Genomic DNA, 24,681 nt, shown 5'->3' with positions numbered 1-24,681 from the left:
GTATAGTCAGGATGCACCTTTCGTGGAGTTGTTTCTCCTCCTTTTCTTGGGCACATGCGCAATAAATAGATACGTGGGACAACATAAGCCATGATATAATTCAGTCAAAATACTTCTCGAGGACAGAAAACACCAACTTGGCTTGTGTGTTGCCCTCAGACAGTTATTGCATTAACTATGAGTAGGACGTGTGTAGTAGTTACTGCTTCCACCCCAAAGTATGAGGCATATTTTTCTCAAGAAAATTGTTTTGGTTTGATCAAGTCGATCGGTATCACTAAATCGATATTGAAATATGTTTTTATAGTGTATTTATTTATCGGAGTTATTTCTTGTGTTCGCTTGCGGCACAACATGTAGATATGTATGGACACAAGATCAATTATAACTCATGATTAAAAAAATTGTATCAAAGGAGAAAAAAATCCAGGTTGCTCACCTATTGCCGCTGACATAAGTCATCAATTTTTCTTAAGTCATAGATTTTTTTCTTAAATCATTGGCTTAGTTTGACCAATTTCATGGAAAAAGTATCAACATCTACAACACAAATCAATATCATTAGACCTATCCTCAAATTTATATTTATATTGTGATTATTTCCTTGAGTTATGTTTATTTACTTTTCACATCAACTTAGCAAGTTGTACTAGTGGGTACCGATTGCTGCAAGCGAAAATAGTTTTGGAGAAAATATATAGACATACCAGGCAACCTTTCTGGAAAAGAAAGTGAAAAGTAATGTCCCTTCGTGTCCTGTGCCGCGGTTACGGTGCCTGGCTACTTGGGGCCGTACAACCACCTTCAGCAAACAGGATTCAACATTTCTCTCCCCATTTTTTCTGTATACGTAGTTCCTTAAAAAAGAACGGCCAGCGGTTCATGTCAATACATTTGTTTCAACATAAGAGTTTAATTGAGACGGTACCCAGCGTGGGAGAATCAACAACAACATCACGTACGAACAAACAGTGACGTGACGTGACCTGCATGTGGTATTTGGTATTTTCAATATCAGATCAGTGTTTAATTAAAACCGTACCCTACCGCACACCAACATCGTCTCATCAATTCGCAGCTACTAACAAAAATCATCAAACAGAAAACCCCAAAAGTTTGAGACTTATCGGCGTCCTAAGAAAAGGTGTGGCGCCCCCGATTTAATCGTACACTAATAATACACGCAAACGTGTACGATCAAGATCAGGGACTCACGGGAAGATATCACAACACAACTCTACAAATAAAAATAAGTCATACAAGCATCATATTACAAGCCAGGGGCCTCGAGGGCTCGAATACAAGAGCTCGATCATAGACGAGTCAGCGGAAGCAACAATATCTGAGTACAGACATAAGTTAAACAAGTTTGCCTTAAGAAGGCTAGCACAAACGGGGATACAGATCGAAAGAGGCGCAGGCCTCCTGCCTGGGATCCTCCTAACTACTCCTGGTCTTCGTCAGCGGGCATCACGTAGTAGTAGGCACCTCCGGTGTAGTAGGAGTCGTCGTCGACGGTGGCGTCTGGCTCCTGGGCTCCAACATCTGGTTGCGACAACCAGGTAGAAGGGATAGGGGGAAAAGAGGGAGAAAGCAACCGTGAGTACTCATCCAAAGTACTCGCAAGCAAGGAGCTACACTACATATGTATGCATTGGTATCAACTGGAATAAGGCTATCATATGTGGACTGAACTGCAGAATGCCGGAATAAGAGGGGGATAGCTAGTCCTTTCGAAGACTACGCTTCTGGCAGCCTCCGTCTTGCAGTCATGTAGAAGAGAGTAGACTGAGACCTCCAAGTAGCATCGCATAGCATAATCCTAACCGATGATCCTCCCCTCGTCGCCCTGTGAGAGAGCGATCACCGGTTGTATCTGGCACTTGGAAGGGTGTGTTTTATTAAGTATCCGGTTCTAGTTGTCATAAGGTCAAGGTACAACTCCAAGTCGTCCTGTTACCGAAGATCACGGCTATTCGAATAGATTAACTTCCCTGCAGGGGTGCACCACATTCCCAACACGCTCGATCCCATTTGGCCGGACACACTTTCCTGGGTCATGCCCGGCCTCGGAAGATCAACACGTCGCAGCCCTACCTAGGCACAACAGAGAGGTCAGCACGCCGGTCTAAATCCTATGGCGCAGGGGTCTGGGCCCATCGCCCTTTGCACACCTGCACGTTGCGTACGCGGCCGGAAGCAGACCTAGCCTAATGCGTTCCAGTCCAATCCGGCGCGCGCCACTCAGTCGCTGACGTCACGAAGGCTTCGGCTGATACCACGACGCCGGGATACCCATAACTACTCCCGCGTAGATGGTTAGTGCGTATAGACCAAATGGCCAGACTCAGATCAAATACCCAGATCTCGTTAAGCGTGTTAAGTATCCGCGAACGCCGACCAGGGCCAGGCCCACCTCTCTCCTAGGTGGTCTCAACCTGCCCTGTCGCTCCGCCTCAAAGTAACAGTCGGGGGCCGTCGGGAACCCAGGCCCACCTCTACCGGGATGGAGCCACCTGCCCCTTCAGCCCCCATCTCCGAACAGTATCACAGGTAAGGTAACTGTGTAAAGTATATTGTATATGCCCGTGATCACCTCCCGAAGTGATCATGGCCCAGTATTATAGCATGGCAGACGGACAAGAGTGTAGGGCCACTGATGGAACACTAGCATCCTATACTAAGCAGTAGGATAGCAGGTAATGGTAAGAACAGTAGTAGCAAGGACAGGCTCTGCATCAGGATAGGAATAACGGAAAGCAGTAACATGCTACACTACTCTAATGCAAGCAGTATAGAGGAGAGTAGGCAATATCTGGTGATCAAGGGGGGGCTTGCCTGGTTGCTCTGGCACGAGAGAGGGGTCGTCAACACCGTAGTCGTACTGGGTAGCAGCGGCGTCGGTCTCGGTGTATAGCGAGAGAAGAGGGGGAAGAAACAATAAATATATCGCAAACAAATGCATGACATGACAAGGCGTGATGCTAGGTGTGCCACTAACGCGGTACGAGGTGGTACCGGTGAAGGGGGAAACATCCGGGAAAGTATTCCCGGTGTTTCGCGTTTTCGGACAGATGAACCGGAGGGGGGAAGTTGCGTGTTCGCTATGCTAGGGATGCATGGCGGACGAACGGGTTGCGTATCTGGAATCGTCTCGTCGTTCTGAGCAACTTTCATGTACAAAGTTTTTTCATCCGAGTTACGGATTAAAAGATATGATTTTCTAAAGATTTAAATCATTTTCTGATTTTAATTATATATTTAATTCCAACATTATCCAAAACAGTGTGTGATGACGTCAGCAGTTCAACCAGTTAGTTGACTTAGTCAAACTGACATGTGGGCCCAATGGGACCCACCTGTCATACACTTTTAAGTTAATTAGGGCTAGGTTAAACTAATTATTGTTTAGTTAGACTAACAGGTTAATTAGATTAATTAAGTAGGATTAATTAACTTAATTAATTTCTTAATTAATTTTATTTATCTTTTTTTCTAATCTTTTTTTTAAACGTTCTAGGGGCATGGGCCCCGTTTGTCATCGGCACCAGGGAGCCTTAACGGGTCGGTAGAAACGGGAGCGGGCGCCAGCCCGCGGGGCGCGGTTGCGGGCAACGGGCGCCAGGGCGCGCGCTCGCCGGCGGGGAGTGCTACGGGGCGGGGCCAGCGGCCAGGGTGCTGATGGCCGCGGTGGCCGACGGGGTGGCCGTGGGCGGTCCTGAGCAGAGGAGGCAAGCGGGGCGACATACACGCGGCGGCGCGTTCGGGCGTTGATGGGGCGATGCAGAGCAGCGGCCGGGGCGCGTCTGTGCGCGGACGAGGCCAGGCGCGGCTCAGGCGGATGGGCGCGTGCGGGGTGGCACGTGCGCCGGCAGGGCGTGAGGGCAGCAACGGCAAACAGCAGGCAGAGCCGGCGCATCGCGCGGCTTGCGGCGGCCAAGCAGCCAGCGAGGCTGCGGAGGATTCACGGACGCGATGCGAGGCGAAGGGGCATGGAAGACGGCGAACGCGGGAAAAGAAGGAAACAGGGGAGGCTCACAGCGTTGCCGAGAAGGGGATCGACGTGGCTTGTGGAGGAGGACGAGGACGCGAGATCCGGCGACGACGGAGGAGCTCCGGCGAATGGCGCTCGGTGATGGCGGTTCGGGGCGGCGTCGAGCTTGGGGTCCGGCGACGGTGACGAGGAGGAGGATGTCGGGGATGAGTGACGCAGAAGGGGAGGCGGCACCGACGATGGCGGGTGGCGGGGCGTCTCCGGTGGGGATTCCGGGCGGCGGCGGCGAACGCCCCCGATCCGATCTGGATCGGGGAGGGGGACAGAGGAGGAGTGGAGCGAGTAGGGGAGGTGGGCCGACTGGGAGAGGGGTTAGGGTTACGAGCGTGGGGAATATGGGGAGTGAGGGTGGCCGGTTGGACCGGCCTGGTGGGTCGTGGCCCAGTTGGGCCGGTGGCCTGCTGGGCTGGAGCTCCGGGGGGGTGAGTGCTTTCTCTTTATTTATTTTTGTTTTATTTTATATTTCTGCTTTACTGTTTTATTTTAGTTTCCTTTTGAATTTGGTTTTATAAACTACACCACTGGTCCCTAATTTAGTTTTAATAAGTATGCCACTGCCCTATAAGTTTTTGGCAATAAAACAAATAGTTTAATATTTTATCAAATTGAAAAGGGTAGTTAGTTTAATGTTTTGCTGCTGTTTAAATATTTTAGTGCACTTAATCCTTTTATAAAATTGTGGTTTCTCCACAATAATTACCCATGCATTATTTGTCAACACCCCAACATTTTAGTTTTAATTTTTGAAAATATTTTATTGTTTGCTTGATTTTGAATTTGAATTCGAACCGGTTTCGAACTAACGCGAGATTAGCAACAATAATCGAGGTGACGTGGCATCATTAACGTGGGATTACTGTAGCCAAATTACCCAGGCGTCACAATTCTCCTCCACTACAAGAAATCTCGTCCCGAGATTTTGGAGCGGCAATAAGGGGAAGGGATCTGGTTACGAAATTCTAACGATTCTTCTCGGTCATAGTTGCTCTTCTCGAAGAGGTCGATCCGTTACATTGATGTCTTCAGTCCTCTGCTTCAGGTCATCATGATGAAGTCATCGTCCTTCCTTTAGGACCTTCAACGTACTTACGAAAGGATAAGAAGGGAAAAATCTATATGGATGGATTCTAACAAGATCGAGCATCAGACGGTTAACTCAGGGAAGAAGCATAAGTATCTCTCGATTTGAAACTTAAGAAGATATCGAGAGCAAAGTAAGAAGGTACCATGAGAAGTTTCAAACGGATAGGCAATCGTTCGATGCCTACTCAGAAGGTGAAAGGGTTTCAGGGCAACGAGAATAGGTATTGCGCCTCATACTAGAATAGATCACTAGATAGGTGGTCCATGAATTACATACGAATTCAAGTGCGAGGAATAACCTTGGGAACAGGTGGTGTACAGGAGAGTCAGGTTTCGATCCTGTGGAACTATGGGTTATGGGCCCACCATGTGGGTTAAAAGTAGGGAGGTGGTGACGATTTGCACGATCATGTAGGCAAGGCGTGTCAGAGTATAGCCTGTCAGCTATGTCAGCAACAACATCGATACCAAGGGTGAGGGACGAAGAGAACCATTTTCCTGCTCGTTGAACGAGGCGAGCCAATAGGCAAGGTTCTCGTCCATCGGTGGCTACCGAAATGTCATCAACAATAGTAACAGGGTCTTGCTGACAGAATTGTACACCGAGGTGTTTACATAAGCAGGAGAATATTACCACTTAGATCATATAGATCACAAGACGCGTTAAACCAACCAATGGAAAGGCAAATATGATTATTAGATTAAACAGAACAATGGAAAGGAAAATGGGTTTAAACACACATTTCAAAGGTATATCCTTCCCAAGGACAAGTAGAGCATGATATCCATGACAGGATATAATGTAGAAAACTCTTTAGGTACGGGAGAGAATTTTCATGACATTACCCATACAACGGTGTTTGGATAATTGAGAAAGTAACATTTAGCATTAGGCTTCAAATGTTCTTGTTGAAAATCAGAGTACCACAGACATGCTTCGAGATAGCATTGCATGGTCTTCAATCAAGGGGAGACTCTGGATACACGAAGGGATTCATCATTAAGCCAAGGAGAGGATGAGGCGGTGGCTGATGGACTCAGCGATAATACAACGAGGTATCCAAAAAGATGGATTTCCACAGTTATGTGAACAAGGAGATAACATTTGTCAGATCAAATGATATAATGATGTATGCTCAAGAAAAAAACATACACAATTAAACATTAGTGGAAAAGGGTGCCCAAAGTAGGGCCTTAGGTAGCATGATCAAATGTTCGAATGGTGATTCAGTGATCAATAGTCTAAGAATGAACGTTCGACCATTAACTTCAAAGCAATAGGGTTGCTAGAAGGGCAGAATCCAAACAGCACCGTTCACCTGTTGGTATCCCGGTTAGATCCAACACGGGGACCAAGAAAGAATGGTGATGGTGATAAGTATTACCTGTATCAAGAATTCTTAGGAGGTGGTGAAATTCTCACGACATTCTTGACATAAAAGATGGTAATACTCCAACGTATCAAAGAATAATTGCTGGATAGCACGGGTCTCCAGGTATAACACAAAACACGAACAAGTTTGTGTTGGAGGGAAAGCAATAATGTTGTCGGTGATAACACAAATCATCGAGGGACAAGGATGGTTACATGTCATCATACATTTGGTTGATATTCTAGAAGTAATCAAAATGTTGTTTGATGACCACGACAAATTTAGTCGAGAGGCTCCACGAAGATGTAATCGATCAGTGATGACATGAAGTGAAAGGAATGATGAAGCGAATGGTTATTGGAACCATGGGTATGACACAAACTCGAAATCAAGTTTGCTGTTCAGGGAGAAATGATATGATGAGGAAAATCGACGTAAGCTTAGCTCATCGTCGAGAATTGTGCTCCGTGAAGAAGGACAAGGTAGCACAGTTAAAATTTAGCACAATGATGATATAGCCGATCAGGCTAGGAATGACTTAAATGATTATTAACTCGTAAGCAACAACATTTACTTAAGAGTTATTGAATCAGAGTGCGGACTCGATTCACTATTCGGTGTTCTCGGTTGATGACAACCCAGAACCTAGGAACAATTGGATCCGGCGAGTGATAATAGTTTATGAAGAACCCATAAGAAGTTATGATGTCCCATGATATTCCCGAGATACCAGGGTGTAATACTCGACGGTAGATCAAAGTAAAGGTTGGACTGGTGTATTGGTCCACACAAGACAAGTGCTTAAACTTGCCCGAGAAATGGGGTCAAAGAAGAACATATGGTTGGAACCACGATTGCAAGGATCAATTCACAAATACCAAATGATATTATATCAAGGAGGATAGTTATTATTACAAGAAGCTTCCATGATAGGATATACATCATGTCCATGGGCATGAAAACAAGTTCAAGGTCGACTCCCACTTCTTCAATGCATAACCTTTCATGCACTGCTCTAGATAAAACTGATTTCAGTGTCAAAACCTACCTAGTGAATTACCAGAGGAGTATGACCCGTGAAAACTTTTGGGTTCACACAGATTAAGAAAGGCATAGGTTCAACCCGTCAGGGTATCGTGGAAACATATACCACAAGCTTCAATCGTAAATATCACCAGCTCGAAAACAGAGCATGGTTGAGAAAACAGAGGATACAATTTACCAAAAGCATTATGTATCAGAGGAAAGGATCACGAGGTTATTGAATAAGGAGGACACTGTCAAATAATAATCCAATAAAGGATCTGACGGTCCATAGCGGAGCTGATGTGAGCATCGACACACAATCAGTTGAAGAAAGGATGCAAGGGGATCAGATTATAGAAACAACTGACTAACTCAAAGCTCAAATGCAAAAGAATTATGATTTCTGATCAAGGGATCAAAAGCAAAAGCTCTGATTAAGGATGGATAAGTTGCGTACACTTAAGGGTACAATCGGTGGCAATCCGATTGGTCGAGAACAAGCTCATGTTCAAAAATGACGTCTGAGCCAGAAAGATAATTTAAAAGGATCAACTAATGATTGCGTGCATTCGCACTCATGTTGAATCAAAGGGATCAAAATGACGGTGCCTAAGGATACTAACAAATATTGCCAGACATATGGAAAGCATCCATCATGCAAGCAGACAAGTATTGCAGAGCAATAAGCTACTAAGGATTTTTGGAGGATTGAATAGTATTTTGATGACCATTGTGAAACACATGAACAACTTGTTGGGGAACGTAGCAGAAATTCAAAAATTTCCTACGTGTCACCAAGATCTATCTATGGAGAAACCAGCAATGAGGGGAAGGAGAGTGCATCTACATACCCTTGTAGATCGCTAAGCGGAAGCGTTCAAGTGAACGGGGTTGATGAAGTCGTACTCGTCGTGATTCAAATCACCGATGATCAAGTGCCGAACGCACGGCACCTCCGCGTTCAACACACGTACGGAACGGAGACGTCTCCCATGCCTTGATCCAGCAAGGAGGAGGGAGAGGTTGATGAAGATCCAGCAGCACGACGGCGTGGTGGTGGATGCAGGGCGTCACAGTAGCAGGGCTTTGCCTATACTACGAGAGAGAGACGTAAAGGGGAGAGAGGGAGGCGCCAGGGGCTGGTGTATGAAGTTCCTCCTCTCCCTCACTATATATAGGAGGGCCAAGGGGGGTGGTGCGCCAGCCTAGGAGATCCAATCTCCTAGGTGCGGCTGCCCAAGGGAGGTTTCCCTCCCCCCCAAGGCACCTAGAGGTGCCTTCCACTAGTGGGACTCCTCCCATATGGAAACCCTAGGCGCATGGGCCTATAGGGGCTGGTGCCCTTGGCCCATATAGGCCAAGGCACACCCCTTACAGCCCATGTGGCCCCCCCCGGGACAGGTGGCCCCACCTGGTGGGCCCCCGGGACCCTTCCGGTGGTCCCGGTACAATACCGATAACCCCGAAGCTTGTCCCGATGGCCGAAACAGCACTTCCTATATATAATTCTTTACCTCCGGACCATTCCGGAACTCCTCGTGACGTCCGGGATCTCATCCGGGACTCCGAACAATATTCAGGTTACTGCATACACATATCTCTACAACCCTAGCGTCACCGAACCTTAAGTGTGTAGACCCTACGGGTTCGGGAGACATGCAGACATGACCGAGACGTTCTCCGGTCAATAACCAACAGCGGGATCTGGATACCCATGATGGCTCCCACATGTTCCATGATGATCTCATCGGATGAACCACGATGTCAAGGACTTAATCAATCCCGTATACAATTCCCTTTGTCTAGCGGTATGTTACTTGCCCGAGATTCGATCGTCGGTATCCTTATACCTTGTTCAATCTCGTTACCGGCAAGTCTCTTTACTCGTTCCGTAACACATCATCCCGTGATCAACTCCTTGGTCACATTGCGCATATGATGATGTCCTACCGAGTGGGCCCAGAGATACCTCTCCGCTTACACGGAGTGACAAATCCCAGTCTCGATTTGTGCCAACCCAACAGACACTTTCGGAGATACCTGTAATGCACCTTTATAGTCACCCAGTTACGTTGTGACGTTTGATACACCCAAAGCACTCCTACGGTATCCGGGAGTTGCACAATCTCATGGTCTAAGGAAATGATACTTGACATTAGAAAAGCTTTAGCATACGAACTGTACGATCTTTGTGCTAGGCTTAGGATTGGGTCTTGTCCATCACATCATTCTCCTAATGATGTGATCCCGTTATCAACGACATCCAATGTCCATGGTTAGGAAACCGTAACCATCTATTGATCAACGAGCTAGTCAACTAGAGGCTTACTAGGGACATATTATGGTCTATGTATTCACACGTGTATTACGATTTCCGGATAATACAATTATAGCATGAATAAAGACAATTATCATGAACAAGGAAATATAATAATAACTAATTTATTATTGCCTCTAGGGCATATTTCCAACACAACTGGGGCTGAGCAGATACTCGATAAGGGCGGGATATTATCCGTAGGGGTATTCAGGTGGCAAGGAACTGTAAGGCAGTAGGCACAAAATATTCTCGGAACAATACAGAGAATTTTCGGTGTATCTTGTAATAACAAGATCAATGGGATTTGAAAGGGCAAGTGAATGTAGTTATCCATAATGATATAACAGTGGTAGGGAATTTGCAAAAGCGATGGGCACAAAGTCTTGAAAAATTAGCACAGAGTAACTACGAAATCTTCTGGTGCAGCAGGCGATCATCTGGCCTGAATGGGGCTCTCCGGGAGGAAGTATTTTCGAGAAACTAAAGTTAGATTTTAGCAAATCATTTAACCCGAATAGAAGAGAGATCAGAGTCCCAGAGTAAGGATCGAGGAGTAAAAGATCCTAATACCACCCAGATGGCGATGTGGGCCCATGGGCCGCACAGCCATGTTAGAAAAATAGTTTTCATCGACTAGACTCAACTTCGGCCAAGGAGTTGGAAAGGGGATTCCTACAGGCAGTCGGCTCTGATACCGACTTGTGGCGCCCCCGATTTAATCGTACACTAATAATACACGCAAACGTGTACGATCAAGATCAGGGACTCACGGGAAGATATCACAACACAACTCTACAAATAAAAATAAGTCATACAAGCATCATATTACAAGCCAGGGGCCTCGAGGGCTCGAATACAAGAGCTCGATCATAGACGAGTCAGCGGAAGCAACAATATCTGAGTACAGACATAAGTTAAACAAGTTTGCCTTAAGAAGGCTAGCACAAACGGGGATACAGATCGAAAGAGGCGCAGGCCTCCTGCCTGGGATCCTCCTAACTACTCCTGGTCTTCGTCAGCGGGCATCACGTAGTAGTAGGCACCTCCGGTGTAGTAGGAGTCGTCGTCGACGGTGGCGTCTGGCTCCTGGGCTCCAACATCTGGTTGCGACAACCAGGTAGAAGGGATAGGGGGAAAAGAGGGAGAAAGCAACCGTGAGTACTCATCCAAAGTACTCGCAAGCAAGGAGCTACACTACATATGTATGCATTGGTATCAACTGGAATAAGGCTATCATATGTGGACTGAACTGCAGAATGCCGGAATAAGAGGGGGATAGCTAGTCCTTTCGAAGACTACGCTTCTGGCAGCCTCCGTCTTGCAGTGTGTAGAAGAGAGTAGACTGAAGACCTCCAAGTAGCATCGCATAGCATAACCCTAACCGATGATCCTCCCCTCGTCGCCCTGTGAGAGAGCGATCACCGGTTGTATCTGGCACTTGGAAGGGTGTGTTTTATTTAGTATCCGGTTCTAGTTGTCATAAGGTCAAGGTACAACTCCAAATCGTCCTGTTACCGAAGATCACGGCTATTCGAATAGATAAACTTCCCTGCAGGGGTGCACCACATTCCCCAACACGCTCGATCCCATTTGGCCGGACACACTTTCCTGGGTCATGCCCGGCCTCGGAAGATCAACACGTCGCAGCCCTACCTAGGCACAACAGAGAGGTCAGCACGCCGGTCTAAATCCTATGGCGCAGGGGTCTGGGCCCATCGCCCTTTGCACACCTGCACGTTGCGTACGCGGCCGGAAGCAGACCTAGCCTAATGGCGTTCCAGTCCAATCCGGCGCGCGCCACTCAGTCGCTGACGTCACGAAGGCTTCGGCTGATACCACGACGCCGGGATACCCATAACTACTCCCACGTAGATGGTTAGTGCGTATAGACCAAATGGCCAGACTCAGATCAAATACCCAGATCTCGTTAAGCGTGTTAAGTATCCGTGAACGCCGATCAGGGCCAGACCCACCTCTCTCCTAGGTGGTCTCAACCTGCCCTGTCGCTCCGCCTCAAAGTAACAGTCGGGGGCCGTCGGGAACCCAGGCCCACCTCTACCGGGATGGAGCCACCTGCCCCTTCAGCCCCCATCTCCGAACAACATCACAAGTAATGTAACAGTATAAAGTGTATAGCATATGCCCATGATCACTTCCCGAAGTGATCACGGCCCAGTAGTATAGCATGGCAGACGGACAAGAGTGTAGGGCCACTGATGGAACACTAGCATCCTATACTAAGCATTAGGATAGCAGGTAAAGGTACCAACAGTAGTAGCAAGGACAGGCTATGCATCAGGATAGGAATAACGGAAAGCAGTAACATGCTACACTACTCTAATGCAAGCAGTATAGAGAAGAGTAGGCGATATCTGGTGATCAAAGGGGGGGCTTGCCTGGTTGCTCTGGCAAGAGAGAGGGGTCGTCAACTCCGTAGTCGTACTGGGTAGCAGCGGCGTCGGTCTCGGTGTCTAGCGAGAGAAGAGGGGGAAGAAACAATAAATATAATGCAAACAGATGCATAATGATGCATGACATGACAAAACGTGGTGCTAGGTGTGCCCTAACGCGGTACGAGGGGGTACCGGTGAAGGGGGAAAACATCCGGAAAAGTATTCTCGGTGTTTCGCGTTCTCGGACAGATGAAACGGAGGGGGAAAGTTGCGTGTTCACTATGCTAGGGATGCATGGCGGATAAACGGGCTGCGTATTCAGATTCGTCTCGTCGTTCTAAGCAACTTTGATGTACAAAGTTTTTACATCCGATCTACGGTTTATTTTATATTAATTTCCAAAGTTTTTAATTCATTTTTAGAATTAACAGAATTAATTTAATTTAAAATTGCCATTATGATGTCAGCATGAGGTCAGCGTGATGTCATCAATCAACCAGTTAGTTGACTTAGTCAAACTGACATGTGGGCCCAATGGGACCCACCTGTCATACACTTTTAAGTTAATTAGGGCTAGGTTAAACTAATTATTGTTTAGTTAGACTAACAGGTTAATTAGATTAATTAAGTAGGATTAATTAACTTAATTAATTCCTTAATTAATTTTATTTATCTTTTTTTCTAATCTTTTTTTTAAACGTTCCAGGGGCATGGGCCCCGTTTGTCATCGGCACCAGGGAGCCTTAACGGGTCGGTAGAAACGGGAGCGGGCGCCAGCCCGCGGGGCGCGGTTGCGGGCAACGGGCGCCAGGGCGCGCGCTCGCCGGCGGGGAGTGCTGCGGGGCGGGGCCAGCGGCCAGGGTGCTGATGGCCGCGGTGGCCGACGGGGTGGCCGTGGGCGGTCCTGAGCAGAGGAGGCAAGCGGGGCGACATACACGCGGCGGCGCGTTCGGGCGTTGATGGGGCGATGCAGAGCAGCGGCCGGGGCGCGTCTGTGCGCGGACGAGGCCAGGCGTGGCTCAGGCGGATGGGCGCGCGCGGGGTAGCACGTGCGCCGGCAGGGCGTGAGGGCAGCAGCGGCAAACAGCAGGCAGAGCCGGCGCGTCGCGCGGCTTGCGGCGGCCAAGCAGCCAGCGAGGCTGCGGAGGATTCACGGATGCGATGCGAGGCGAAGGGGCATGGAAGACAGCGAACGCGGGAAAAGAAGGAAACAGGGGCGGCTCACAGCGTTGCCGAGAAGGGGGTCGACGTGGCTTGTGGAGGAGGACGAGGACGCGAGATCCGGCGACGACGGAGGAGCTCCGGCGAATGGCGCTCGGTGATGGCGGTTCGGGGCGGCGTCGAGCTTGGGGTCCGCGGTTGAGGAGGAGGAGGAGGTCGGGGATGAGTGACGCAGAAGGGGAGGCGGCACCGATGATGGCGGGTGGCGGGGCGTCTCCGGTGGGGATTCCGGGCGGCGGCGGCGAACGCCCCCGATCCGATCTGGATCGGGGAGGGGGACAGAGGAGGAGTGGAGCGAGTAGGGGAGGTGGGGCGACTGGGAGAGGGGTTAGGGTTACGGGCGTGGGGAATATGGGGAGTGAGGGTGGCCGGTTGGGCCGGCCTGGTGGGTCGTGGCCCAGTTGGGCCGGTGGCCTGCTGGGCCGGAGCCCCGGGGGGGTGAGTGCTTTCTCTTTATTTATTTTTGTTTTATTTTATATTTCTGCTTTACTGTTTTATTTTAGTTTCCTTTTGAATTTGGTTTTATAAACTACACCACTGGTCCCTAATTTAGTTTTAATAAGTATGCCACTGCCCTATAAATTTTTGGCAATAAAACAAATAGTTTAATATTTTATCAAATTGAAAAGGGTAGTTAGTTTAATGTTTTGCTGCTGTTTAAATATTTTAGTGCACTTAATCCTTTTATAAAATTGTGTTTTCTCCACAATAATTATCCATGCATTATTTGGCAACACCCCAACATTTTAGTTTTAATTTTTGAAAATATTTTATTGTTTGCTTGATTTTGAATTTGAATTCGAACCGGTTTCGAACTAACGCGAGATTAGCAACAATAATCGAGGTGACGTGGCATCATTAACGTGGGATTACTGTAGCCAAATTACCCGGGCGTCACAAAAGGCCAACTGTCCATGTCAATACAATTTTTTCAACATCGGAGTTTAATGAGACGGTAACCTGCTGGGAACAAACAGTGACGTGACGTTTCAACATCAGATCAGTGTTTAATTAAAACCGTACCCTACCGGGTACCAGCATCGTCTCATCAATTTTCAGCTAACAAAAATCATCAAATGAAAAACCCTTGACCGCTGACTACAATTGCAAGCACTAGCTAGGCTAAATAGTGGCCAATCATTTAACATGTGACTGGTTTTTCCTTTTTGTTATGTGTTGGTTGCCTTTTCTTTTCCCTGCCAAACAAAAACACGGTATCTAATACTAAAACAGTTTAACAATTTTTGTAAGGAATAATACATTTTAAAAACCAGTCGCTTAGATAATATAGCAAAACAACCTTTTTAATAAAGTGGAGGCAAAAATATTTTCCTCATAGATCAGTTAAGTGCTCCCTCTGTAAACTAATATATGATACATCTTATATTATCTTAGTTTACGGAGGAGTAGAAGATAATTGCCCAGTTAATTAACGAAAAACCAGGCGAAAACTGTTACAACATGAATCTCCACAAGCACCTTGGCAGACAAACAAACGCCCACAAGCAGCTACAAGTACAAACCACCGACATGGATCACAACATCGCATAGGAACCCCGACGAAATACATGAACAAAGACATCGGACACGACAACCCCAAAAAAAGAGAACCATCCATCAAGCAGGCACATACGCCTTTCCAATGGTGCCACTCTTCTTGCTTTTGAGCCCAGGTGATTGTCCTTTGGAATGCCAAAACAATGGTTAGCCCACACCCTCTTTCTCTTGTGCCTCATTATGTCTCCTTTAGGAGGTAACCAATCATCTTGCCAAATCCAAGGCTAGCAACCTCCAAGCTGACAATTAATTGTAGAGCTTTTTAACGAAAAAGCCCCCAAAATGGGTGCCAATGGCTGATGGGCTCAGGTGAGTCATGAGTGGAAGACACCAGCACACAAACCTCCACTCCACGAAAACGGGCTCCGGTGGTATTGTGGGTGACGACATAACCACCGTTTGAGGTCACAAGTGAGTCCACATATATGGTTAACTAGACAAAGTGGCCCCTCACACACCGTCTGTTGCTCGGGCAGGATCTGCAACACTGAACCACCACCTAGACGATGTCCCCGCTTCTAGAGGCAGCCAATACAGTAAACAACAGACTATATAAGTGCAAGCATTGAACGCACCAAAAACACCCATATACGTACACATAATAAACCATCATAAACAACCACACATACCTAACCAAGCATCACGAGCCTCAAAGTTTCAAAAAGAAGCAGCATGGGCCTCAAGGCCGTGTACCAGCACATAGTGGAGAACATCCTCGCCGTTGTCACCACATCCTGGCTCGTCGCCCTGGTGCATCTCGGTCCAGCGGAGTTCATCAGCTGGCTCCGTGAGCTCCTGCCGGCGCACCTGTTCTTGGAGGGCTTCGTCCTGGCCGCAGCAGCCACCGTGTACCTCATGCTTCGCCTGTGCATGGTGTACCTGATCAACTACGCATGCTTCCACTACTCCTCCAACCGCCCGCTAGCCCGTATCCCCATGGCCTCCTTCATCGAGCACACCAAGCATACACCCACCATCGAGTTAATTAATTGGATGTACCTAGAGTATGTTACCTTTTGTCATTACCTTGATGTAGCATTGTCAGGGTGCACCTTTCATGGAGTTGTTTCTGCTCCTTTTTGTGGGGCACATGCACAACAAGTAGTAGGACAACATAAGCCATGATATAATTCACTGAAAAAGTTTCTGGAGAACGGAAGATAACCCCTTGGCTACTGTGTAAAGGCCATATGGCCCTACTTTCTACCGAAAGCAATAGTCGAGGATACCAATGATCATTTAATAGCCTATCAAACCATTCAAACAAAACACCCAAAAATATAGCACCGTTACCTACGACAACAAGGAGGGGATGTGGCACCCATAGGCACTGAGAGAAGTGGGGAACTATCATACCCGATCAACCATCACACCCTAGTCGAAGATTTTTTGCCATGCTATGAATCTTCCCCCTTGGTTGCACCATCGCTTCGTTGCACCTTCCATATAATAAGAGCATCCACTATGATCACAAATTGATGGCTTTATACAATTATGGATTAACGAACTTGGAATTTAATACACAAAGACCAATTGTCTTCAATTTTTTTGGCACCACACTAGGAACAAGGTTTAGCCACAAGATACACTATTCCATTTCACCGAAGACTGCAATGCAAAAGTCAAATGTGAAGAAGGTGTTTGATGTCTGGATAGGCATGATATACTTCCATTTCACCCAAGATGCTTAGCAGGGGTCAACACCTACTGGAAGAGTTGAGGGGGCAGCCCGTGCGCTAAAAAGGGATATGCAACAGGTATATACTTTAGTATTGTATTGTCATCCGTGCACATGGGTTGCCAGCTCAATTCAACCCTGCTGCATATCCCCTTTTTTTCTCTAATTCGAGCGACTGATCATACAACCATCGTTGTTGAACATGAAAGGAAAAAAATGCATGCGTTGTTAAGAAAATACAAGGTGATATATGTGCACACATTGCTCCTAAGTGAGGCCCATGTAATACTAATTGGTACTAATCATGTGGCATTTTGTAGCCTCCTCTCTTATCATCATATAATACAAAATTTCATCACAACCATGCAATTTGCCCCATTTCTTCCGTAGTTCCTCAAAAAAAAGTCAACCACTGATCCGTGCTAATACTTTTTTTCAACATCAAAGTTTAATTAAAATTGTATCCTTCAAGTGTTTCACCACCATCATTGTCATGGAGAACCAACCTGTGGTTGGATGGTTAGGAGGGCAGACTGGGATCAAACTCTAGGTTCTATGCTTTGGTGTCTCATAAATGTTGAATATTCTTTCAGTGGGTGGCGACGTTCCCATCGACCGTCAACCTCAAGACCCATCGGCTCAGTCTTTCGAAGATGCTCATAGTGGTAGGGTGTGTGTGCATACATCCATAGGGATGAGTGTATGTATGTGTTTGTAAACATTTGCATTTGTACCGTGTTTCTCAAAAAACATCATTGTCCTGAGCAAATAGTGACTTGATGTGATATGTCCGGCTGGCATTTTTAGCATCACATCAATGTTTAACTAAATGATAAACCAAGGAAAGTGAAGGTACCCAGTGACCCCATGCAAATCAGTGTCACTTTGAATCCCAGTCAGTAGACATGTGGACCAAAACATATGGTTTACAATATCCCTATTGGCCAGTGATGTTCACCAAAACATTAATGAGTTGGAGATTTTTCTCAGAACATTAGCAATGTGCCAATTGGAAATTCAGAAAAAATGGATCCAGTTGGGAGATGGAAGCGGTGGAACTAATGGCATATCAATGGTTCATCAGGGTCTTGTGCCTCCAGTAGCCGTCTAGTATCCTCAAGTAATATTCATGACTTAATAGTGAACATGGAATCAGTTGAACGGCGACCAGTGCGAACAGGGATCGTACAACTACAAATGTCAATATTCCTCATCCTAAAAAAATTACTGCAATCATAGATCCAATGCTGGAGAGAGAGGAGAAGAGGAGGATGAGGAGTACATATGAGGGGAGGGCATGTAAACAAACTAGCAAGGATGCATTGTCAGGTGGGACCGGATTGTCATTTTTATTGATAAAATGCTTTAACTGTGCGATTTGGACATGATGTAAAAGATTAGGACAAAACCTTCAGTTTTCCTATCGACCACGCTATTTGGGTGCGCATGCTGCGAAACTGCAGCCACAAAATCTGTAGTTTTGTATATATAGCTTTGTGCCATTTAACTCTTTGCATTGTATCAAGTCCACAAATATAAAATAAGTCATTGCTGGAAATGTGATATTACCAAGTTTTATACTCCTCTATAAATAAAGTTGCACATACTATTAAAGAGGGTCTATTTGTTAATGCACTTATTTATTATCATTCAACGAATGTGGATCGTTATGCAAGAAAATATGGTGGTTACATGTTTTCAAATTATGTGCATTTTCTTGTGTAGGTATGTGCAACCCGACTTTTGTATATTTTTTAAAAAATGTGCACGTGTACTTGATGGAAATGTGCAACATGGCTGATAAATAAATTGATACCTCTAAGTCACCGTTTTTGAAATGTACAACTTAGTAATGCTAACCATTAGATCGACAATTACCATCACGTAGTTTAACTCAGAACTATATGGACGTATCGACTATGTATTGGTAATTTTTTCTAAAAAGAAAGTGAAAAGTGGTATCCGGTTGTGTCATGTCGCGATTACTTGGGGCCGTACCACGAAGCCACCTTTAGCAAACAGGGTTCAACATTTCCTGGACGTGTTTTTTCTTTAGTTACTTAAAAAAATCAGCCAATGGTTTGTGTCAATACATTATTTCAACATCAGAGTTTAACGAAAATGGTACCCTGTTTAGGATTCAACATTTCCTGGCCGCAATTTTTCTTTAGTTCTTTAAGAAAATCAGCCAACGGTTGGTGCCAACATTTTTTTTCAACATCAGAGTTTAATGAAAACAGTGACTTGACGTGAGATGTATTGTTTGGCATTTTCCACATCAGATCAGTATTTAATTAAAACCGTACCCTACAGGGCACCAACAACATCGTCTCATCAATTCGCTGCTAACCAAAATCATCAAACGGAAAACGCCTGACCACTAACTTACCCATCCGATATACTATAAGTGAATTGCTTGACTTACCCATCAATTCGCTGCTAACCAGAATCATCAATTGAACAACACCTACCGCTGGCTAAATAGTGCCCAATTGTTTAACATGTGACTGGTTTTTTGTTATGTGTTGTTTTTTCCTTTTCCCGGCAAACAGAAACATATATAATATTAAAAGAATTTAAAATATTTTTTAAGGAGGAATAAATTTAAAAATCTGTCGTCTAGATAATAGCAAAAGCGGACTATTTTTTTCTTTTCGATAGAGGCAATGTATTTGCCTTGCTCATTAATTAAGCAGAAGCGAATTACCCATTTAATTGATGGAAGACCGGGCAAAAAACATTACAACATGAACACATGGGGACTACTCCCAAATCATGAATCCTAACTACCACTCAGCAAACGAACAAACACCCGCAACCCTGTACAACTACAAACCCCTGGCACATGGATCACAACATCCCAAAGAAACCTCCATCGAAAACACATATCGACAAAGAACCCCCCCCCCCCCCCCCCCCCCCCCCCCCCGCCCCAAAAAAACCGTCCATCAAGCAGCCGCAGACACCTTCCCAACAGTGCCACTCTTCTTACTTTTGCTCTGGAATGATTTGTCCTTAGGATGCCGGAACGATGGCTAGCGCACACCCTCTTCTCTCTTGTCCCCGATTGCTATCATCTTGGCAGATGTAGGTCTAGCAACCTCCGAGCTGGCGATGAATCCACGAAGCTTTATAGTGAAGAGAGCCCAAGTGCCAACTCACCGGATGCCGCAACCTAGTCACCTGTGGGAACCATCTGGCCGATGAGCTCAGGCAGGTGGAAGACACATGCGCCCAAACGGCCAATCCTCCACGCTGGGTTTCGACGGTGGTGGTGTGGGTGGCGCCATATATAACCACTGTCGAGGTCACAAGTGAGTCCACATGTACCGTCGACAGAGGCGAAGCAGGCTCCCCACACATCGTCTATAATTCGGGCATGATCTGCAGCACCGAAGCCACGACCTCAACTATATAAGTGCAAGCTCTAAACGCAGCAAAGACACCCACATGTAAGTAGCCCCTCATACAAGAAAAACATAAACAGCCACACGTACGTAACCAAGCAGCATGAGCCTCAACGTTTCAAAAAATAGTAGCATGCGCCTCAAGGCCGTGTACCAGCGCATCATGGACAACTTCCTCGCCGTTGTCGCCGCCGCAATCTCCAGTTACTCTCTCGTCGCTCTGGTGCGGCTCGGACCAGCAGAGCTCATCAGCTGGCTCCGTGAGCTCCAGCTTCAGCCAGCGCACCTCTTCTTGGCGGGGTTCGTCCCGGCCGCAGCGGCCACCGTGCACCTCATGCTTCGCCCGCGCGCGGTGTACCTGGTCGACTACGCCTGCTTCCACTCCTCCTCCAACCGCCCGCTCGGCCGCATCCCCATGGCCTCCTTCGTCGAGCACACCAAGCATACGCCCACCATCGACGACCGCAGCGTCCGGTTCATGTCGCGCCTGCTGCAGCGCTCCGGCCTCGGGGAGGAGACATGCCTGCCGGCGGCGCACAACTACGTCCCCACGCACGAGTACTGCACCCTCGACAACGCCCGCGCCGAGTTCGAGCTCGTCATCTTCTCGGCCATCGACGACCTCCTCGCCAAGACGGGCGTCGCTCCAGACGCCATCGGCGCGCTCGTCCTCAACTGCAGCCTCTTCTGCCCCACGCCGTCCTTGGTCGACATCATCGTCAACAAGTACAACCTGCGCGGCGACATCCGCAGCATCAACCTCTCCGGCATGGGTTGCAGGTTCTCACTTTCAGTGCAATTTCGTTGAAATTTTGGTACATACATAATAATTGTGTTTCGGTCAAAATATTTCAACAATTTCGGCAGTACACACAAATTCAATATATATATATATAAATAATATTTTTTCAAACAATTTGTTGGATCCTAGTGAATTTCAATTGAAAATTCCAATCCTTTAGCCGAAATGAAAACCAAAATATTGGATTTCAGTGAAATTTAGTGATTTCCGCAACCGCTAAAATATCGTTGAAACTAAAAATTTAAAATCATTGCAGTGCGGGGCTGATCGCCGCGGGGCTTGCCAGGAACTTCCTGCAAGTTCTTCCCCGAGGCGCCTGCGCGCTGGTCGTCTCCACGGAGACCATCACGCCGAACTACTACGTCGGCAACGAGCGTGCCATGCTCCTGCCCAACTGCCTGTTCCGTGTCGGCGGAGTGGCCGCACTGCTGTCGACGTCCCCCGTGAATGCCCGGTTCCGCCTCAAGCACGTTGTGCGCACCTTCACGGGCGCGAACGACGACGGTGCCTACCGGTGTGTGTTCCAGGAGGAGGACGACCAAGGGAACGTCGGGATCAACCTCAGCAAGAACCTGATGGTCGTCGCAGGGAGCTCGCTCCAGGCCAACATCACTGAGATCGGGCCGCTCGTCCTGCCGGCATCCGAGCAGCTTCTCTTCGTCCTCTCCTTCATCGCACGCAAGGTGCTTGGCGCGCACATCAAGCCCTACATCCCGGACTTCTCCACGGCATTCGAGCACATGTGCATTCATGCCGGCGGCCGTGCTGTCATAGACCAGCTGCAGAAAAAGCTCCTCCTCTCCGACGAGCAGGTGGAGGCGTCGCGGATGACACTTCACCGGTTCGGAAACACGTCGAGTAGCTCGCTGTGGTACGAGCTCGCCTACATCGAGGCCAAAGGCCGGATGCGCAAGGGCGACCGCATTTGGATGATCGGCTTCGGCTCAGGGTTCAAGTGCAACAGCGTAGTGTGGGAGTGCATCCAACCAGCTGCCCGCGAGACCGATGGGCCATGGACCACGTCTATCCACAGGTATCCGGTGGACATTCCCGACTTGCTAAAATAAGTCAAATTCATGAATTGTGGCCAAGTTTATGGAGAAAATTATCTCTGTCTACTGCCAAATATGTACGATATTAAATAAAAATATATTGCATGAATCTAATGAAATTGATTTGGTATCATAGATGTTGATATTTTTTTAATAAACTTGGTCAAAGTTTACAAAGTTTGACTTTAAAAATTCTAATATGCACTATATTTTGGGATGGTGGGAGTACTACATAATAAGTGCAAAAACCAACACAATCACGTAAATAATCACATGAGATGTCGTGAGAAACCTTAATTTTTTGTAATTACTTAGTTTTGTAAATCGGGGTTGGAGTTGTATTCCGGATGGCATCCTATTGTCTTGTGTCATCTTGGGTGTCAGTGTCGGTCTAATATAAAGCTATGGAAAATATCCTGAAAAGCCACAAGTTATCGTGGCACCAAAATATTTTCTCTTATCGTGTTCTTGCATGTGCTGACAACGACTAGATTGCATCTGAGCGGAGAAGGTCAAAACTGGCATCAATGCTTGTAGAATAAGCTTGAGTTTATTGGATGTTAAGTTTATGAGTCCACAATGGCTGTGTTTGTCATCCAGCGTTCCGTTTTAGCTCAATGGTGGCGGCGGCGATTCTGGTCTTCTATTTCCTCTTTCTGTGCTCTTCTTCTTCTTTGGCTTTGGAAGAACCAAGAGGCACAACATTCTTTCTTGCAATTGGTGGCACCCCGGCAACAACACTTTCAAAAGTCTTAACATGTCACTCGATCAACACGATACCTCTTGAATTTCAGAGATATATTTGCAAACTGTTTCCACGTAGGAACTCTAAAAGAGTATGGCAGTGAATAGTTATGAATCTATACAACACTAAGAGCAGTCTGCCTGTAGTGTTTACAACTCTCGACTTCCTTTCAAACCTTCGGGTTGTATCGCTAGTCCATTCTGGTTTACGGATGATGAAACATAAAGAGTAACACTCGTGGTGATAGCACCTTGGATGTCCTGATGTTTCCATCTGAAACACACTGGTGTGATTCAGGTTCAGATGACTTTGGTGGCTCGACTACAACATGCGATGATACTGCGACTTGATCAGTAAACCAATCTCCTATAGGTTACAGGAGATGTTGGAAGTATGAACAGCCCGACAACAAAGGACTATTTTCCTGTAGAAAAATTGTAAGCAAGTATGAATATGATTTAAAAAAGTTGGATATTGCAACCATAGGTGAAGAAGTCACAAAAGTTAGGTTTCAAAATTTGTCTTGACATAATGTCTAGACACAAACAAGATATACAAAGTTACTTTAGTAGTTATTTTTCAGACGTGTTTGGTTTCCCACAAAGTTTCATACACGTGGTTTGGGACAATAGAAAAACGGCCTGTTTTGTGCCCACGGGTAAGGCTGAGCTGTATGGCACGAAGCTCAAAGCACTCTCTCCTGCCTCGAGTGTTCATCCGAGCTAGGCCCGAGCAACCACAAGGGAGTGCACGTGGTGGCTCTCTCGTTGCAGCCTAGTAAGTAGCTTTGCATGTGGGATATTCTCCTTGTCTTCCTTAATCTTTTCCACCTAATCCGTTCTAATCTACACAATGGTGCTTGAATTGAAATAAATTCTACACAAAAAAGATGCACATCGACGTTGCGATTCCATTCCCTATGACCGGATAGTACTTATGTTGACTGTAAATCTTCAATTTCATGTTAATGTTTATAGCTTTTTAGACAAAAAATTCAAATTCATTGCACATGGTTGACCGTTTGAGCTTTTTTTAGGAGTGGGTCCATCTCACTGTTTCACGCAACTTTCATGTTGTAAGTATTGTTTCGATGGTTGTAGACAAATAGATCTATATCTTCCCGCTGTACTGTAATAACATATTCATGCGTGCCTATTCTGGTAGATGAATTTTGTCAAATTAATAACACACGGTTGATTGCTTTCAATTTTCTTTGATCACTACCTTCATCTCATTGTTCTACGCAAGTCTCATGTTGTAAGTTTTTTTATTGAACGCTCATAGACAAAGTTCAAATGTAGTAGTGTGTGGTAAATTCACTATGTGCACAGGAGCTGAGATTAACCATCGGCGTGCACGTAACCAAACAGCCGAACATTGCATATAGAGAGCACAGTCATGCAACCAAACGCAATGCTTTGTGTTTCTACGTACATGAAACATACACCTTTGTGGTCAACCAAGCACAGTGCACAACATAGTTCTCCAGCTAGCCTCCGTTGGGTTAAGCTTCCAAAAAACACAAATAGACCTTGGGTAACCGAACATGACCCTAAATGCAGAACATATTGGGCGGGGGCCATGCGCGCATGGATGGCCATCTCTAATAAAAAAACTGCGAATAAGCCATCTCTAATAAAATGAAGGATAGAGAAAGATAATGAGTGGATTGGTTCCTAGACCATGTCCTCGCCATTTTTCATTTCCAAGTATGATAGTCATATGTCATTGCTTTGATGCCATTTTGTGGCTTGATTGGGTCACTTGTGATTTATCAGGCTTTTAGGACGGATTCAATAAGAGTCGCTGCTACTAAACCTGCACCTCTTGCCCGAGCAACATTTTTTTCCAGAAACTTCATCGTGCTTCATTCACAATGATGTTCTCAGGGGTTCTTAAAAAATCATGTGGATCACCAAGCCACACATGCCTACCAAAATAAAGATACAAGAAAATTTTAGCTACACTAT

At 46.3% G+C, this 24,681-nt stretch overlaps 1 protein-coding gene across 1 annotated transcript; it reads left to right on the top strand.

The window, feature by feature from the left end:
* The first annotated feature begins 20,024 nt into the window (after positions 1-20,024).
* On the top strand, positions 20,025-22,099 carry LOC125523901 (3-ketoacyl-CoA synthase 5-like). Its single transcript, XM_048688963.1, has 2 exons — positions 20,025-20,892; positions 21,171-22,099. Exons 1-2 carry the CDS (start codon positions 20,216-20,218, stop codon positions 21,979-21,981), a joined length of 1,488 nt encoding a protein of 495 aa, XP_048544920.1. The 5' UTR covers positions 20,025-20,215; the 3' UTR covers positions 21,982-22,099.
* The last annotated feature ends 2,582 nt before the right edge of the window (positions 22,100-24,681 follow it).

This window comes from Triticum urartu, chromosome 7, assembly GCF_003073215.2.
Source record: "Triticum urartu cultivar G1812 chromosome 7, Tu2.1, whole genome shotgun sequence".
Taxonomy (NCBI): domain Eukaryota; kingdom Viridiplantae; phylum Streptophyta; class Magnoliopsida; order Poales; family Poaceae; genus Triticum; species Triticum urartu.
This window is presented reverse-complemented; position numbering and strand designations above follow the sequence as displayed.

Excerpts from the sequence above, each read along its gene's own strand:
- LOC125523901 (XM_048688963.1), top strand. The coding sequence starts at position 20,216 with ATGAGCCTCAACGTTTCAAAAAATAGTAGCATGCGCCTCAAGGCCGTG. Across the intron at positions 20,893-21,170 it reads CTCTCCGGCATGGGTTGCAG|TGCGGGGCTGATCGCCGCGG; the intron begins GTTCTCACTTTC and ends AAATCATTGCAG.